Source organism: Trichoplax adhaerens, genomic scaffold (genome assembly GCF_000150275.1).
Source record: "Trichoplax adhaerens TRIADscaffold_26 genomic scaffold, whole genome shotgun sequence".
NCBI lineage: Eukaryota > Metazoa > Placozoa > Uniplacotomia > Trichoplacea > Trichoplacidae > Trichoplax > Trichoplax adhaerens.
In genome coordinates this window covers 157815-178197 of record NW_002060967.1, presented here as the reverse complement: position 1 = coordinate 178197, position 20383 = coordinate 157815, and the positions used below count along the sequence as shown (strand labels likewise).

General features: G+C 31.9%; 3 protein-coding genes across 3 annotated transcripts; all 3 read right to left on the bottom strand.

Annotated features, from left to right (window-relative positions):
* Nucleotides 1-563: 563 nt before the first annotated feature.
* On the bottom strand, nucleotides 564-7713 carry TRIADDRAFT_61639 (uncharacterized protein; the record flags this gene model as incomplete). Its single annotated transcript, XM_002117573.1, has 10 exons — nucleotides 564-908; nucleotides 1218-1429; nucleotides 1650-1742; nucleotides 1921-2016; nucleotides 2517-2564; nucleotides 2659-2943; nucleotides 3203-3454; nucleotides 4092-4130; nucleotides 4589-4793; nucleotides 7591-7713. 10 exons carry the CDS (start codon nucleotides 7711-7713, stop codon nucleotides 564-566), a joined length of 1698 nt encoding a protein of 565 aa, XP_002117609.1.
* Nucleotides 7714-12613: 4900 nt separating this feature from the next.
* On the bottom strand, nucleotides 12614-14060 carry TRIADDRAFT_61638 (uncharacterized protein; the record flags this gene model as incomplete). The annotated part of the gene is made up of 4 exons (XM_002117572.1): nucleotides 12614-12955; nucleotides 13283-13405; nucleotides 13684-13771; nucleotides 13987-14060. 4 exons carry the CDS (start codon nucleotides 14058-14060, stop codon nucleotides 12614-12616), a joined length of 627 nt encoding a protein of 208 aa, XP_002117608.1.
* A 469-nt stretch (nucleotides 14061-14529) lies between these two features.
* Nucleotides 14530-19783, bottom strand: TRIADDRAFT_61637 (uncharacterized protein; the record flags this gene model as incomplete). The annotated part of the gene is made up of 7 exons (XM_002117571.1): nucleotides 14530-14594; nucleotides 14709-14987; nucleotides 15260-15463; nucleotides 15772-15825; nucleotides 16413-16451; nucleotides 16861-17065; nucleotides 19661-19783. 7 exons carry the CDS (start codon nucleotides 19781-19783, stop codon nucleotides 14530-14532), a joined length of 969 nt encoding a protein of 322 aa, XP_002117607.1.
* Nucleotides 19784-20383: the final 600 nt, after the last annotated feature.

Below are 20383 nucleotides of genomic sequence, written 5' to 3'. Positions count from 1 at the left end.
TATTCTTCAGAATTTAGTAGTAAAGTTGTTATTTTCAAATTTGGCGATATAATACATGTAGACGATAATTTAAATAGCAAATGTTTGTGACTGATGTTATGCTAATTCAGAATTTAATAAAACTGGTAAAACTATAAGTCTTCTCCATTTTGATCACTCAATTTACCAGAAAATGTAGAGATCACATATTAGTTTATTTAGAGAATTAAGCCACGATGTATAACAATATTTATACACAAGGAGTAAATTTGTTACTATTTTAATAATTACAATAAATATGGTGCAATTTATGTTGACATTTCTTCTTATAAACACTACCAAAGCATACCGCAATTCTATATTTACATTAGCTAGTTGAGTAATACTAAAACTCTCCAATTTTGGGTATTGTAGCTTAAGAATCGCTATCATGGATTAGTAAATGATCTCTTAAATAAATATACGAGGATACTCGTATTTTATGTAAATTTTCACCTTAAACAATTTTAAATCATGGGTGTAACTCAGTAATTTCAGTACTATCACAATAATAGAATAATCAAAATCCAATGAAAATTACAGCCTTAAACAGTAGATGGAATTCGAGAATTTCGATCTCCTTGAATCGTATAGAAGAGACAGGTACGAATTTGACATCGGTCATCACTATTTTGAAGATCGTAGATTGAGAATTCATCTAAGCCAAGAATTTTATTTCCATTCTGCACTGCAGGACCATTATCCAGTTTACTATCTTTAACAAGGATAATATCGATAGAATTTCGATGTTTTCTTAATACTTCCAAGACAGCAATCCAAAAAAAGATAACCATATCTTTGCCTTCATCACAATCAGCATCAGTCAGGATACCATTTCTTCTGTAGTCGGCGACCGTTTCCACTAATCCCGTTGTCAGGAAAATGATAATCTATCATCAATGAAAATAAGTAAATTCAATTTCGATTCAGGGCTGATAAATATATTTGACCTATTTTTCAAATTATAGCTAATTTAAGTGATGTAGATGGCAGAATATGCCGATAGATGACAAATTTTTAGAACATTCTACTATTAGCTACGGCAAGTATTCCAGTCGTTAAATTAAGTACATCAGTAGCATAATATACACATCAGAAACAAATCAACGCGTTAATCGCTATTGCAAATTGCTATTGCAAATTGCTATTATATTCTATTTAATATAGAATATTGAAGGACTAGAGTTATAAAAACTGACCTTTCGTGATTTACCGGGCTGTTCAACCATATTCAAAGGCGTAGGAAATTCGTTATCATCAATTTCGTCGGGAACGGTATATCTTATATTACTTTTACCAAGAAGATTTGCTAATTCCGCTGACCTTAAGGGAAGATTTTTCCACGGATATTGAACGATGAATAAAAAGTTTTTCCTTTTTATTAATTGGTTTATGTCTCGTATAGGATGCGCTATAAATAACGTAAAAAATAAGTCCTCTATTATCTTTTTCATCGCTATCCGCATTACGTATATTACTATAAGTCAGTAGTATCTATAGCAATAAGATAGTGGTAACATGCAGATGTCTTTCAAGTATAGATAGGCATTATAGTATCTTTTGAAAACTTAGACTATGACTACATATGGAGCTAATGCTACGCTATGATGTTTTCAGGATCTGTTCTTTACCGAGGAATAATTTCTCCAATGTTTTAGCTAGACGTTTTCCGGTTCTTTTGCGAAATAATTTTCTTGCTTTATTTTCTCCAGTAAGCAGTTTGGCTAATGACAAGATTAGACAAATATTAGCATGAACTTTAAAGTAGTCCATTTATAGAATAGCTATGATGAATAACGAGTGCAGCTTTCAGAAAATATTGTTTTACTAGATGTAATCTTAAGTAATTCATACTGAAAGGTATAAATTTAAAAATAGTTTTGACGATTTCACAAAACTTACTTCGAAAATGCCAGTAAATCCCAAAAATAGAAGCTGCAATTAATAAGATACCTAATACAGATAGCCATTTCCAGGTATCATCTTTTTCCGTACGATCTAAAAATAAATTCAATGTTAGTGTAAGACGTTTTGGCCTATAAGACTGCAAGAGTCTGGAGGTTGAGAACGAAGATAAATTTCTAGTAGAGTAGATTACTTGCTAGCTATTGCTTTATCGTACAGCTAAGTATTGATATAGAATAATGGCGATTAAATGCAATAGATGGTATTCTGCAAGATATAACACTCAATGGTGCTGGATAACTCGGTTGTTTAAAGTTACTAATATAATTAGAATTAGCAATATGAATTGATTAACAAGTAACATTGATTTTTAATGTTTAAGAAGATTTCGTTTCACAATTTCATCATCGTTAGTTAATGATTAAACTATCCTAGCTCGATATGAAGAACTATATGTAATGATAGAAAGTTAATATCTCTGTTGATTTTTCCTTCATCCAGAACTCAACTTAGAAACGATCGATGAAATATGGAATCTACAGTATAGCAAATTTATTTCTCTCTATATCGTTTAGATTATAGTATTTACTTACCAGATGTCACATAATTGGATTCTGATACATTTTCTGTATGAAAAGCAACTATTAAAAGATATAAAATATCCTATAATTCATCTAATATATAGTGGTAGAATAGATAAACCTATTTCAGTCCAGAATAATCATAAATACTTACCAGTCGAAATCGTAGAGACAACAGGGTTTAAATACTCTAGTGCTGCTGGAGTAAGTTTCGCTAAGGATGTGGTGGCAATCAGATTAGTAACACTAGGTACGACGATGATGATAAAATTGATTCCATCATTATTTCGATCAACGTTATAACGAAGTTGATCTTTAGGTTGGTGCAAGATGGCGGTTGCTACATTACTTTTAGTTATATTACAGTATGTAATTACAGCTCCAGAGTCATCATTCAGTTTCTTGAGGAAGTAACGCAATTCGTAGTAGACAAATTTCTCTATTGTAGATTAAAAATTAGAGAAATGTGTTAAGACAAAGTAGCAATAAGGAAATAAAGGATAAATTTGACTTTGAGTAAGATAGGATACGATCAAAAGAATAAAATATGGCAGAAATTGAACCAAAAAGTGAATGCTTTATTACGACCTAAATAATGACTGGATTACGATGTAACTGGCATTGCTGTGGAATAACTAGAAGTAGTTTACTGGAGAGCGAAAGTTATGAAAAGGATTATAATTAAGAAATGAATTAACCTTTAGCTTGAAATTGCACTTGTAAGACGAGTTTGCCATCTTTATAATCGACTGAAGACTTTATAGGTGAAACGATATAATGGCTAATATTGAGGGACAACGGATTGTTAATGGAACAGGTGCATATTTCGTCGTTTGATTTTGTTCGGAAGGGTTCATTTCCAATCAGCAAATTTCTGGCTATATATTTCATTGCACCTGGATTGTTGACATTACATAGGGAATTTTGTAGATTTTCCTCAGTATTCCAATCTATAGATCAAAAAATGTGATAGCATTAATTAATAAGTATCATTGTGTCATAGCGGTATAGAAAGGATTTTATTAGTCCGAGGATAATTATAAAATATGTAAAGGCGAAATATTGATGTTATTGGATATCTTCAGTACAAACTACTTTTGAATGTTGATCAACTTCTTACTTCTTTGCATATCAAATTATAAACAGATTGTCTTAATAGAATACTATTTTAATGTAGGTGTTAGCTATCGTTTTACAATGCTTGTGCCCTAATTTTTGTTATTATTTCAAATTGAACAGCCGTAGCCGTAACTACTAGCTATGATGGAAGGTAATTATGCAAAGCATAAAACAAGCTTGCAGAATAGGCTCTACTTTAAGAATAGATACTTTCTTTTAAATTAAGAACGTGTAGTGATTTCAGCTAATTACAGTAGTTTTGTGTACACTACAGAACACTATCATTAAGATATCGATTGCAAGTTGTTAAGAAAGATTCTCATTTCTATATTATAAAATAGTTTACTAAGCCTATGAAATGGGTTAATATCCTATCATAGATTGATTTAACGAAGACTAATTATATCTGAATACTGAATCAACACAGTTTGATCAGAGAATAAATCTATTTTGAAATACGATACTTACAAGTATGTTCAAATAGAGGATCAACAAGACTCTGATTATCTAATTCCACGGAAAAGATATCAAAAATATCGTCACTTAGATTTTATTAAATAGCATACGGTAGTAGTTAACATGATTTTATGAAGATATTGTTCTCATATGCTTTTGGAAATTATACCAGAATCGATAAGCTATTAATATGCTGCATTCTTGCATTAATTAAATAGTTGCTGAAGCTTGAGGTTTAAGACTAGCTAAGATACTTAGCGATCACTTTCTAGCACTAAATTAATTATCCTTATACGCATTCCGTAGCTGCAAGCAAGCACAACTATAGAACTGTGTGCAGAGTAAATACTGTTTATGTTAACATTGTTGTCCATTTCTTTTCGATCTTATTCAATACAGTAGCTAGTGATTCTACTAAGAATTAACGGTTCTATTTTAAGTTATGAAAGTAAGAAGAAGATTTTTCCCTGTCTATGTTCATTTATCCTAGCAAATATTGATTGACTTACATGGTAAGTTCATAAAGATGACTTTATCAGCAAAACTGCAGGATTCACGGCATATTTTTTTTTGATTGTTGGCAAATTTTCGGCAAGTAAGGCCTTTGCAATAGTTTTCTCCATTGAATGATGTGTTGCAAGGTCTAAAGCATGGCTTGAAACACTCCTGAGTAATTGGCTTGATACATCCAGGTCTCGCATCCTTTATAATTTGCTACAAAGAAATGCTACAATTAGCTTGTTATCGCAACAATCTTTATCACGATTATAAAATGGTATAAAATCGGATAACTTGCTACCAAGAAAAACTATGATTGGCTTGTCATCGCAATAATTTTCATTACCTTTACAAAATTGTATAAAATCGGATACAGGTTTTACTAGGTTGTAGTATAATATAAATAATTGTGACGTATACAGGATCGTCTATGGATTTTACTTTATAGGTATATAAAGAATGGATTGCGATAATCAGCAAGAATGATCCAAATAGGCGATAGAAGCAAGATGGACGACGTTAAGCCCACTAAAAATGATCGCGTGACATCTTGTTACATCGCTATTGGAAAATCTCTTTGCTTTTGCTTATACAGTACACATAGCCTCACAATTCGATTGGACTTTGTGTCATTGAAAGAGAAAGAATTCTATCCTCTGATTAGCAACATGAAGCAGATTAGTTTAAGCCAAGGCCTACTAAAAGAAGGTCTTTATTTAGTAGTCCATTAAAGTATCCTTGCCTATTATATTTATATTTATAAAGAATCTTTACTTTATACTCTGTCAAGAGAGAACCGCCGTACTAGAATAAGTAGCGAGTCGCAGTAGCAAATAACAAGTAGTAAATTTTGATATGTCACAGCCTTCCCAAAGTTCCCCATACCACAGTAGTTGAAATATTATTTCTGTATCAAAATGGAGTCTCTCGTTAATGATTCATTTTACTCTCGGCTTTCAATCGGTAGCCATCACAGTGCCCTGACTACACTTGAAGCTGCCTATGCCATTAATACACAATAAAGTATTTAATTCATATTATTATTCAGTTAATTTAGTACTATTTGCGGCGATGTTAATGATGTACTAGGGATGGGCTGATTTTCAGGATAGGCCTTAACACTTAGTGAATCTACTAATAAGATTTACTCCTCAAATTAAGAATGATTGCGGATTTCCTCGATGGGAACACTGGCACCAAGTGCTGTATTATTCAATGAATGTATTTTTCCTTTTTCCAACTGTTCGTGAACGAATAGGACATAAAAGGCGATCGATCGGAAAAGGGAAAGACTCTTTACCAAAAACAAAGCGAGATCGATCGGAAAGGAAAGGGCTCTTTACCATGGGGTTGTTCTACTTTTAAAGGAGGTCATGTCGGATCAAGTTATGTAAGTTTTAGCCATTTTACAATCATTTTATCTATACTATAATTTATCGTACTTCTTTACTTCATGAGTAGCTAAAATTTTCTAAAGCCATTAAAAGCGGAGAAGATGAAACCTGATTATAAGACGACAGCATTTTTTAATGGCGGACGTCGACAAAAGAGATGAATGGGCCGTCTTAATTAGTTTAATAGATGAGTAATGGTTGATAATTCCCGAGAAATTTTTCGCTCCCCGCTAAGCAACAGGTAGCTATCAACTATGATTTGTTTTTTGGGGATTATCTTCATTTTTATTTGAAGACTACGTTCATGCAATAATAATAACGATAAGACTATGAAATTGCTACTTTTCTCACCATAATTGATAAAAATAAACAAAGTGTTATCAAAAGATATTTTACTACCATTGCTGAGTGATGGAATAGCTTTTTAGCAGGAGTCAAATACTTTTAAATGATCCGTCAAGTCTATCGAATACAGCAAGCTTAAAATAGTATATAATATTTTATCTTTGGATGTGCCTATCTGATTAGACATCGCAAAAACGACATAGTTAGATATACACTTAACAAGTACAACCGGATATCCGTCCAATTGCGGATTAGTTGAATGTTATCATAAGGTTGTGGGTAACTGAAAACTCTAACTTGTAGTAAATTGTCATTTACGGTAATTCCTAAAAGGCCGCTTCTTACTAAGCGCATCTATTCATGGCCAGTCCATCAGTATATATGTTAACGTAGATAGCCGGCAAGGATATTTTGATAGTATTAGGAAAATCAATCAAAGCTACGGTAGTGCAAAATAGGCGATGCAAGGGGACAAAACTAATCTAAATGGTAATTAATCGATTACAAGATTGAATTTGTTTAAATAGAATGAATTTAGAAAAACGACGCTTGTGTAAAAAGAATTTATACAAGGGACATACTAGCTTAACTAATAAGGCAATCAAGAAATCGTAAGATTAATCTGTTCTATGTACAACATGGATTTAGCAATCAAGTGATAGTTGGCCAATAGGCTATTAGAAGTGGTTTAATTGCAATCATTAAAGCCGTAGGATTGAATTCCTTACGGCATGTAAAATGAATCAATAAAATCGATGGCCACGAAATGGGTCATGCTAGCTGACATAACTAGCTTTAACGGACGTACAGAAATTGCAAGATTGAATTAGTCATACGGTATAAAATAAATTGATAAATTACGCGTTTATTCAGAAACATCCAAACCATAGTTCTAGTAATCATGCATGATATAGAAATAAATAAGAAACGGAATGAAACTTTTTCAAGTTCAATTTTGTAAAAGTAGCGGAAAAAGCTTAAAAAAATGATGGATCACTTTCTATCGTAAGAAGTAACTAATTCAATGGAAAAAAACAATGTACATCTTTAAGTATATCCGAAATGATTGCTGTTAGAGTATTTATCCAGCAATACTGTAATAATTGCTTTCTATACTTTTTACTCCAGTTCCTTACAGCGATATTAGAGTGATATCGATCAAGTTGTTTGGCTACTATTCGGCTGTTCATTTTATACGTCAGCAATTAAGAATAGAAAAGCTCCAAAAAAAAAAAATGTGTGGCTACCGTATGTAAAAGAAATTTTTACTTTACCTTATCTTGACATCGATGTAAACACAATGATCTCCAGACAGCATCTGGAGTGATTGTAACGGTGAATCCAATCCAAGTGAAGAGGAAATAGATGGCAAAATAACTGCAAAGAAACTTGGTCATGCTATTCTTGAAGGAAAATTCTTAATAGTGTGCAGTAGTACTATATGGGATGTCGATTTTATACTGCTGCACTATTTCCTATAACATCTATATAAAAATGATTATACAATAGCCGTGAAAGCATGGATTCATTGTAATTATTCCGGATGCTTTCGAATCAAGGTTATTAAATCGCGCTAAAAATAAGCATAACAATGTATATCAGGTTATTATCAACAAAGCATGACAGCCTATACCTACTCCATCCTTCTCTTCATCTAATATGGGATTCTATAGACTGTTGACGTATCTCTACATTATTTATATTATCATAAGAATAAGGGGATAATACGGGTACAATAATTAATTATAATTATTGGTAAGAGAAGATTCTATATCGCCGAATTCACTGATAGTAGCGTCGTAACTTTAGTGCTAAAATTGAATTCTTAATTAGTGCCGAAACTGATATGTGCTACAGCAAGATGCAATGCTCGCCTAGTTTCACATGATCAGTTGCTCGTGCTCTGGCGCGATATGGTAATCGAATTCTCGTAATTAGTATATAGAAGCTTGGATACATACATTAAGCGCTATAGTAATGTTATTGCCGCTACTTAAGGATTTTATTTAATTTGTGTTCAGTAAATCCGAATAATTCTACACCCTATATACTTCACTGTTGGTTTCCGCAAAAGTTCATGTTTTACTATTGAAGAGAATAGACTAATAATTTTATAAAAATAAAAATTCACTATAGTAGTATCATTCAAGGGTAGCTTATGTAATTTGTATTTGAAGGACAAGCTATTTTAATTCATAAATTGCCAGATTTCTGAATGAGATTACCAATATAATTCTTACTTTTCAATATTACCGATACCATACATTATACAGTATGTACCTAAATTTTGAATCCTTGCAAAGGATTAATTGATCTACTTTCAGTAATTCTTAAGAATTCTAGATCAGATATGGTGTAGTTACGTAAATATGGACAAATATTCCTTAGCATGTAAGCGTAGATTACGATAGCATCAATTTCAAATTCCCTAGAGAGATAGGTCAAATGTATAATATATATATACCTATATATATAAACTAATAGTCGTTTACATTTATATATAGTATATATAGTTTGCTGCAGTATCATTGTTGAGTATGTATTTATAGTAAAAATTCTACTTGGAAGATTATGTGTCTGTTTATAAATTATCAAATTCTATGGAAAGATTGGTAGAATATTTACAGTTGTTATTTTTCGAATTTATATATATAGAATATTATTAATTTGTATGTAAGTGTACACTACGGTAGTATCATTGTCGAGAAGGTATACCAAAATTCTGGTTGGAAAACTGCCTAACATAATTTATTTAAGTGATTAAATCCTTAGAGAAAGGTAGTAGTTTAGTTGCTATTTTAAAGTATATACAGTAGGCTAATATTGCTTTGTATGTAAATATAGGTTTGCAGTAACATCGTTCTTGAGTAGTTATATTGAAAGCTTTAATTAAAAGTTACCTATCGCTGTCTACAAATTATCAAATTCTTGGAGAAACTGGTGGTATAGTAAATTTTACCGTTATAATACACTCGTATACAGTATACGGCTCGTATATCACCCATTATATCTGATTTCATAATCATTTCTTTTACGACTGATTCTTCTTTAGTATTTTGCTTGATCGTTTATACTGTACTTTCTGAACAAATAGACTAATAACCTTTTATATAGAAATCACAGAGTATTATTATTCTTGAACAATTAAATTAAAATTCTACTTGAAAGATTCATATTTCTATTTACAAATAATAAGTGTCTTCGGAAAGATTGTTAGTATAATTCTTATTTTTTAAATGTTTTAAATATTACCGATGTAATATGTACTATACATTAGATCCTAAATTTATAATTGTTTATTTTCAAGAGATTACTTGATTGATATTCAGTCGTTCCTAAGAATTCTACATAATATACGTACAGTATACTGCAGCTTCTGCACGAATAGATTAATAGCCCCTTTAATATAAATGCTTATCATTGCACTATCCTTATTTGAATAGCTGTATTAAAGTTCTACTGGAAACACTGCCTATTTGAACTTATAAATAATCAATTTCTTTAGAGTTTAGCACTAAATTTGTTACTTTCAAATTTTCCGATATTATGCATGTAGGCAATAATTTGGATGCAAATGTTCATGACTAATATTATGTTAATTCAGAATTCAATGAAGCCAGTAAAAACATAAGTCTTCTTCATTTTGATCACTCAGTTTATCAGAAAATATGAAGATCAAAAATTAGTCTATTGAAAGAATATGGCTAGTTTTAATTATCAATTTACGGGTATGAGTTAGTCTTAAAGTATTGGGTGGTAATAAAATTTAATGTTAAAGTGAAGAAATAAATTTTTATAGAAAAAATGTTACAGATGTGTAGGCTAATCAGCCAGTTTCTACCCCAATTAGGCCATACTGTACTGTAGTATTTATACACAAGGAGTAAATTTGTTACTCTGCAATTGCAATAAAAGCAGTGCTATTTATGTTGAAATTTCTCTTTATAAATACTACTAAAGCTTATTGCAATTCTATGTTTACGTTAGCTACACGAACAATGTTGAAAACTTTTTAATTTGGAGTATTGTAGCTTCAGAATCGTCATCATGGATTAGCAAATAATCTCTTATTTGAATATATTCTACGTGAATTTTCATCCTAAACCATTTTAAATCGCGGATATTGCTCACTAATTTCAATATTATTACAATATAACAGTGATCAAAATTAAAGGAATTACGCCTTCAAAAGTAGACAGAATTCTCGGACTTCGATTCCTATGAAAAGTTATATGAGTGAGATCAGTTAAAATTCGGTTTTGGTCCTCATTGTCTAGAATGTCATAGATTAAGAGATATTTTAAGCCAAGAATTTCATCTTCATTCTGCTTTCTAGGACTATTGCCTAGTTCACTATCTTTGGCATGGGTAACGTCAATATTATTTGGATGTTCTATAAACTTTCGCAAGGCAATTTTTAACAGAAAATGACGATATCCTTGCTCTTGTCACGATTATCATCAATGAGTGGACCTTTTCTTCTGTAGTCAGCGATAGTTTCCACTAATTCTGGTACGAGGAGAATGATAATCTATCAACAACGAAAATAACAAAAATTAATTTCGATTCATGACTGATGAACATAATTGACCTTTCTTTAAATTATAGCTAATATAAGTGATATAGAAAGGCAAATATACGGATAGATGAAGGATTTTTAGAACGTTCTACTATTAGTTAATAATGTATTTCGGTTGTTAAATCAGGTGCATTTATAGCATAATATACATATCAAAAACGAATTAACGCGTTAATCACAATTGCAAATTGTTATTATCATATTCTGCTTAAAGTAGAATTGGTGGATTAGAGTTACAAAAACTGACCTTTGGAAATTTATTGGATTGTGTATTTACGTCCATAAACACAGTAACTTGGTTTTTATCAATTTCATCGGGAACGATATGCTTTATACCTTTGTTTTTTCGAAGATTTACTAATCCCGCTGACCTTAAGGGAAGGTGTATTCACGGATATTAGACGATGAGTAAAAAATCTTTGCATTTTTTTAAGTGAGATATGCCCGGTGTAGAACGTAAAAATAAGGTTCTCTATTATCTTTTTCATCACTATTCGTATTACAGATATTATCACAAGTCAGTAGTATCTATAACTATAAGATGGTAGTAACATGAAGATGTCTTTTAAGTATAGAAATTATAGTATTTATTAACTTCTTAGACTATCATTAAATATAAGGCTAATGCTACGCTACGTGGTCTTTAGGATTTGTTCTGTACCTAGGATTTATTCATTTTGATGATATTCTTGTGACACAGCTTCCGATTCTTTCCCGAAATAATTTTCCTTTATTTTCTCCTTTAGGCACTTTATCCATTGACAAAATTAGTGAAATATTAGCGCAAACTTTAGAATAACCCATGTAGAGACTAGCCATGATGACTGACGAGTGTAGCTTTAGAAAATGTTGTTTTACTAAATCAAAACTCTTCATTTCTTACCAAGAAAATAGATGTAATCTTAAGTACGGTAATTTGTACTGAGAGACACGAGATTGAAAATCAAGGTAACGATTCCACAAAACTTCGAAATTGCCAGTCAATCCCTATAACTTTTTATTTCAATTTTCAAATAATCGAATTCTTTAGTGTTTAGTAGTGAAGTTATTATTTTCAAATTCTTCGATATAATGCACGTAGATAATAATTTAGATATCAAATGTTTGAGATTAATATTTTGCTAGTTCGGAATTCAATCAAGCCGGTTAAAATTTAAGGTCTTATTCATTTTGATCTCCAATTATCAGAAATGTGGAGATCAGAAGTTAGTTTATTTAGAGAATATGGCTAGTTTTATTATCAATTTGACAGTTGTGAGTTAGTAATAAAGTATTAGGTGGTAATAAAATTTAACATTAGAGTAGAAAAATAAATTTTCATGCAAAAATATTACAGATATATTGGCTAATCAACCAGTTTACACTCAATTATGCCATAATGCATTACAATATTTGTACACAAGGAGTAGATTTGTTACCGTTTAATTGCAATAAAAGCGATGCAATTAATCGTGATATTTCTCTTTATAAATACTACTAAAGCTTACAGTAATTCTATATTTACATTGGCTGGACCAACAATGCTAAAACTGTCGAATTTCGACTACTGAAGCTTAAGAATCGCTTACATGGATTAGCAAACGATCTCTTATTGGAATATATCTTATATCATTTTCCAAGAATATCACACCTTACAACATTTTAAATCGTGGGTGTTTAAAGTAAATTTCAGTACTATAGCAATTCAAGAAAGATCGAAATCCAAAGAAATTATAGCCTTAAACAGCACTTGAAATTTTCCAATTTTTATCTCCTCGAGTCGTATGTGTGAGACAATTTAGAATTTGGTTTTGGTCCTTCTTGCTTTGAATATCATAGATTGGGAGATCATCTAAGCCAAGAATTTTATTTCCATTCTGCACCATAATACTACTATCTAGTTTACTATCTTTGATAAGGATAATATCAATACTATTTTTATGTTTTCTTAATCTTTCCAAGACAGTAATCCAAAAGAAGATGATCATAGCTTTCTCATCGTCATTATCATAATTGATTCTACTATTTTCCCTGTATTCTTCGACCGTTTCCACTAATTTCTTTGTGAGGAATATGATAATCTATTATCAACGAAAATAATCAGAGTGAATTTCGATTTATACCTGATGAACACATTTGATCCGTCTCTAATTAAATTATAGCTAAATAAATGAACATAGAACAGTAAAATATGCTGGTTGATTCAAGATTTTTAGAACGTTTCAGTATAAGTTAATTATTCTTTTCGCCAAATCAAGTTAATATTAGTAGGAAAATATAAACATCATAAAACAAAATAAGCATTTTGATCATTATTGCGAACTGTTATTATCATATTCTGATTAATACAGAACTGGTGGATTAGAGCTATGGAAACGTGCCTTTCCAGCTTCAGCGGTTTGTTTAACCATAGAATAAGCTATAGGAAGTTGGCCTTCATCGACTTCATCTGAAACGGTATACTTCATTTCTTTTTTTTTTAGGAATTTTTCTAAGGCCTTTGATATTAAGGAAAATTGTTCATCCAGACACTGAATAATTAATAAGAAGTTCTTGTTTTCTTTAAGTTCAGATATGCCTTGTATACGTTCCACTATAAATAACATAAAAATTAAGGTCCTCTATTATTTATTTCATCGCTATTCGCAATACAGATATTACCATTAGGCAATAGTATTTATAGCTGTAAGATGGTGGTAACATGAAGATATCTCTCAAGTATAGATATTATAGTATCTTTTAAGTTCTTAGTCTATCGCTGTACGTAGGGCCAATGTTACTCTACGTAGTTTCAGGAACTATTCCATACCACTGAATAATTCGTTAAATGTTTCTTCAAAACATCTTCCAGTTCTGTCCTGAAATAATTTTCTTCCTGCGATTTCTCCTGTAAGCAGCTTAGCTAATGATAAAATTGACCAAACATTAACACAAACGTTACAATAAACCAAGTAGAGAATAGCTATGATGACTGAGGAGTGTTGCTTTAAGAAAACATTGTTTTACTAGATATAAAATTTGCGTTTTTACCAAGAAACTGGACGTAATTTAACGTAATTTGTACCGAGAGACTTGACTTTTAAAATAATGTTAATGATTTCACAAAACTTACTTCGAAAATTCCAGTAAATCGCTATAAGAGAAACTGCAATTAATGTACCACATAATCCCGACCCAAGTAGCCATTTCCAATAGTCGTTTTTTTCCTCATGATCTGACAATTAGTTTAATGTTAGTGAAAGATATTGTGGCTTATTTATAATAACCTTATGAGCACTGTAAGAGTTTGGCAATTAAATGCAGAAGAAGGTATTCTGTATGGCATAATGCCCGATGGTGTAGGATAACTCGCTGGTTATACTAGGATTGTTATTGACATGAAGTTACTGCAATCAAGATATTTTGAGTAACGAATAGACTTAAAATTAGCAATACGAATTCATCAATATGCAACATTGATTTTTAAAGCCTAAGAAGATTTCGTTTCACAATTTCTTTATCGTCAATTAATGATTGCGTTATCCTAGCTCGATATGAAGAACTACGTGCAATGATAGAAAATTGAAGTCTTTATCGATTTTTCCACATTTAAGGAAAAATTTGACGTCGAAATGATAGATGAAATATAGAATCTACAGTATAGCAATTTATTGCTCTATACATCATTTAGATTATAATATTTACTTCCAGATGTGGCATAATCGGATTCCGATACGTTCCCTGTATGGAAAATAAATATTAAAAGAGATAGAATATCTTATAATATAATCGATCCTATTTGTAGTGATAGAATAGCTAAACCTATCTCAGTCTAGAATAATCATAAACACTTACCAGTAGGTGCAGTTGCAGTAGTGGGGTTTAAATATTCTAGTGCTGCTGGAGTAAGCTTCGCTAAGGATAAGGTAGTATCTAGATTAGGAATACTAGGCACCACGAGGACCATAAATTCGATGCCATTATTATTTTGCTGAATGTTGTAACGAATTTGATCTTTAGGTTGGTGCAAGATGGCGGTTGCCACATTACTTTTGGTTATGTTACAGTAGCTGACCACAGCTCCTGAATCATCATTCAGGTTTTTGAGAAAGTAACGTAATTCCTGCCATTCCCCTATAATAGAGTAAAATTACAAAACAAATATATGTACTGAGATAAAGGAGTAGCAGTAGCAATGAGAAAATAATAGATAAATTTGAATTTAAGTAGGATAGGATACAATCAAAAGGTTAAACATGGCAGAAATTGAAGGAAAAATGAATGCCTCATTACGACCCAAATAATGACTTGATTACGATGTAGCCAGCGTTGTAGTGGAATAAACAGAAGTAGGCTACTAGAGAGCGAAAGTTATGAAGGGAATAGCAATTCATAAATGAATTTACCTTTAGGTTTAAATTTTACTTGTAAGACGAGGTGGCCACTTTTATAGTCAACTGAAGACTTTAAAGGGGGAACGACATACTGGCCAACATTGGGAGGTAATGTCAATGAATTTTTGGCGGAGCAGGTGCAAATTTCGTTGTTTGATTTTGTCCGAAACGGTTCATTTCCAATCACCAAATTTTTGACAATATATTTCATTGCACCTAGTATGGTGGAAATTTGAATGATCGAAATGACACAGACTTCACGACCATACTTATTCTTAATTTTATAGAATTCGACACGAGAAATAGTTTTTAAAAAGCAAACATTTTACTCATGTACGAACCCTTTTCTATTTACTCTTATTTTATTATACATAGCGAACTATTTACGTTAGCAGAGCTATCTGAGAATGTTTGATATAATTCTGTCATTAAATATACTATAACACACATATGTAATACGGCAATATTCTAAGAGCCATACTAGAACCAATGATATTTAGTCTACTTTAGCTAATTCAAGATACCTGCATTGTTGCTATTGCATAGGGAACTCAGTAGATTTTCCTCAGTATTCCAGTCTATAGATCAAAAAATGTAATCGCATTAATTGATAACTATGGTTGTATCATGATCGGTATAGAAAAGACTTATTAGTCTCTGGATAATTATAAAATATGGTAAGGCGAAGAATTAACATTATTGGATAGCTACAAATTTCTCTTGAATATTGATCGAGTATTACTTCTTTGCATATCGAGTTATCAACTAATCGTCTTAATAGAAATACTGTTTTAACGTAGGTGCTTGTTATCGTTTTGCAACGTTTTTGCCTCTAATTTAGGATATTATTTCAACTTGAACAGCCGTAACTACCAACAATGATGGAAGATATTTATGCAGAGCACAAAACAAGCACGCAGAATAGGCTATACTTTAATAAGAGATATTCTTTTCTCGATTAAAAACACTATCATTAAGATATTGATTGTACAGTAAATTGTGAAGAAAGATACTCATTTCTATATTATAAAATGGTTTACTAAGTCTATGAAATAGTTAATAACCTATTACAGATTAATTCAACAAAGATTAATCTTTTCTGAGAACTTGTTCTATCAACACGGTTTGATTACCATATAAATCTACTTTAAATTACGACACTTACGAGGATTTGCAAATAGAGGATCAACAAAACTCTGGTTATCTAGTCCAACGGAAAAGATATCAAAAATATCGTTAGTTAGATTTCGTCAAATAGCGCAATAATGAATATGAATTTATGAAGACATTGTTCTCGCATGCTACTAGGGATTCTGCCAGAATCGATAAACTATTCCTATTTAGCATCCTTATATTAAATGGCTTCTGAAACTCGAGGTTAAAAATAAGCTAAGATGCTTAGCGACCACTATCTAGCAGTAAATAATCATAACACGTATTTCGTAGTTGAGCAACTATAGAACTGTTTATAGAGCAAATACTAACTATGTTAACGTTGTTGGCCATTTTTTTCAACGTAATTTAACAGATAATGACTCTATATTTAAGTCAAGAAAGTAAGGAAATTTTTGCTGTCTATATTTATTAATCGTAACAAATATTGATTGTCTTACATGGCAAGTTCATTGAGATGACGTTATGGACGAATTCACAGGAAGAGAGGCAAATTGCTCCTTGATTGCTGGTAAAACTTCGACAAGTAAAGTCTTTACAGAAATTTTTTCCACTGTACGATGTGTTACAAGGCCTAAAGCATGGCTCATAACACTCCTGAGTAATGGGTTTGGTACATCCCGGCTTTTCACCTTTTATAACTTGCTGCAAAGAGAAGCTACAATTAGCTGGTTGTTGCAACGATTTTCACTGGTGTTCTAAAATTGTAACTTGTATAACTTGCTACGATTAGCTCGTCATTGCAACGATTTTCATTACTGTTCTAAAATAGTATGAAAACAAAATCCCTCCTGTAAAAGATCGGATTTCGATTTTATTTGGTGATTGATGTATTAAATAAGGAATTGTGATAGGTGTAGGATGGCATTTGGATTTTATTTTATACCTGTCTAGAAGAAGGGATTGCGCTGTGCTGCAGGTATCGAAATTGACGATAGAAGTAAGATAGAGGAGGTTAAGCCTACTAAAATGGCCGCGAGATATCCTGATACATTGCTATTTAAAAATCTCTTTGCTTATGCTTGTATAGTAGAGACTCGCAATTCGATTGGATTTTGTGTCCTTGAAAAACGAAGGGATTCCATGCTCTGTTATACAAAACTTAACTCAACATTGCCCACTATACGCATGAAATGGATGAAGTTAAGCACACTAGAAATGATTGCACTGCATCTTGATCGATTTCCATTTGAAAACCATTTTACTTTGACTTTCATCCATAACATAGAATGAGATTAGGCTTTTTACGTTATCCCCTGTCAAGAGAAAACTGGCTATACTAGAATAAGTGATAAGTATTGTTGAGTCACGGTCTTTCCGTACTATGGCAGTTCAAATACTATTAATTTTCTTGACTGGATTTTATTTTATATGCTATCAAGAGAGAACTACCTACACTAGAATAAGTAGCCAATTTGATTGAATCACAGCCTTTCCATACTATAGTTCGGGTACTATTTCTGTATAAAATGGAGAATCTCTAGTCAATGGTTCATTTTACTTTCGGTCCTCGATCGGCAACCGTAAAAACGCCATGACTAGCTATGACCCTTGCTGCGCCGTTAATATATGCTATAGTAATTTAATTAATTAATGTATGCGTATGCATTGAGTTCATTAGACGCTGTTTACGATCATGGTAAGAATGAAGTAAACCAGTACTGATTTTAGGGATAGACCTTAACGATTAATTATTGAATTAGTGAATTAACTGAGATTTAATACCCCATAAAAAACGAAAATTTAAGAGTCATTGCGGATTTCCTTGATTGGAATATTTTTGCTAATTACTGTATTATTTAATGGATACATTGCTCCGTTATCCAGCTATCTCTAACGATTCCATATATTGGGAAACAAAGCGGGATTGATCGGAAAAGCAAGGATACTTTACCGTGGGGTATTCTACTTCTAAGGGGATCATTTTGGATCGAGTTATGAAAGCTTGGCCGCTTTATAATCGCTCTATCTAAATCCTACTTCGCTACTGCATGAATAGTTGAAACTTTGAACTGAAAAGCGGAGGAGATTAAGCATCATTGAAGGGCTAAAGTTATTTTTAATATAAGCCATAAATAAAAGGTGAACTGTCCTAATTGCTTTAATTCATGGTTTATGGCTTATTGTTTATGAGAAATTCTTCGTTCTCCGTAAAGCACGGACCACACAACAAGCAACTGTAGTTTGTTTCATTGAATTATCGTCTTTTTATTTTAGGATTCAATGACAACAATGCTACGATTATGGAGTTGTTAATTTTCTCACCATAAATGGAAAAAAATCAACACAAAAGTTATCACAAGATATTTTGTTACCATCGCTTAGTGGTGTAATTACTTTGAGTATGGGCTTAAATACTTTCTAACCATCGACCAAGTCTATCGAATACTACAAGCTTAAAAAATGATCTATCGTATTTTATCTGGGATGATTTTACGTAAAGTCTATAGAAAATGGATCACGAAATGGACAAAATTAAATACCATCTTCAGTTATAGCGGATATCCGCTATCATCAGGTTGTGTGTCATTGTTGCCTTTCTTCAATTCATAGTAAATTATCATTTAATCCCCAAAAAGGAACTTAACCTTAATAATTCACTTCTTTAGGATTACTCCATTTGTATCTAGATTGGTCTGAAGGCTATTTTGATAGCATTACGAGAAGCAATCAAGCTACGACAGTGAAATAAGCCATGTAAGGGATAGAAAGTAGAAACAGTAATCAATCCATTACAAGACTGAATTCGTTATATATTTTTCAAATGCATTAAAAAGCGATAATGGTGTAAGAGGCTATACAAGGGATATACCAGGGTAACCATCCTACGGCAATCGGTAAATTTTACGTATAAAATGAATTTGGCAATCAAGCGATGGTTACGTGATAGGCCATGCAAAGGAAAAGATTTGGCCTAACGGTAATCATGAAGCCGCAAGACTGAATTTGTTACGGCATATAAAAGTAGGGAGGGAACGAAACGGAAAGAAATGGATCTTTTTTCATCGTCAGAAGAGACGAATGTATTGAAATACAAGTAATATCCTCGTATATCCTTATGTATATCTGTAATGACTACTGGTAGAATATCTATTCGGCAATAAATCGCTTTTGCACTTTTAACTCGAACTCCTTACAGCGACATTGGAAGGGGGGAGATATCGATCAAGTTGTTAAATTGCTATTTGACTGTTCTACTCGTTTTACACGCTAGAAATGCAAGAGGAATTTTTACTTTACCTTAGCAATACATCGATGATAGCACATTGACCTCCAGACAGCATCTGGAGTGATTCCAAGGCTGAAACCAATGCAAGTGAAGAGGAAAAAGATGGTGATATAGCTGCGAGAAAAATTGGCCATGGTCAATTGCTTTTCTCGAAAGCCAACTGTTAATAGGGTGCTGTAGCCTAAGTGGGGCTGTTAATTATAATTATATATATTAATGTACACTCTTCCTTATAGCATCTATATAAAAAAAAAAATGGCTATTCTATAGCCTTGGGAGGATTGATTCTTTTTTTATTATAATTATACTTACGTGTTTTCAAATAATGGTAATTAATTTTTGTTTAATGGATGATCACTAAAATAATCTTAACAATACATGTTAGGATATCATGAAGAAATCATGACAGTCTATCAATACTCCGCCCTCCACTTCAGTTAACATAGGGTTGTATTGGCTATTGATGCCTTCTGCATTAATTACATTGTCATTAGAATAAGATTTGGGGATAAAACAATGATTCATTAAAATTGTTGGTAAGGAGGAGGGTTAATTGCGTCGAATTCATTTGTTAATGGTTGTAATTTCCCTGCTTATTCTAATATTATTCATGATCCAACTTCTAGTCCGTTTATCAAGGATAAAACGATTGCATTTTTAGTTTACGGCAGGCCTAAGGTGCTGACAAGTTAAAATTTCTCTTTGGTTACGACCAGTAGTTTATTAGGATATCA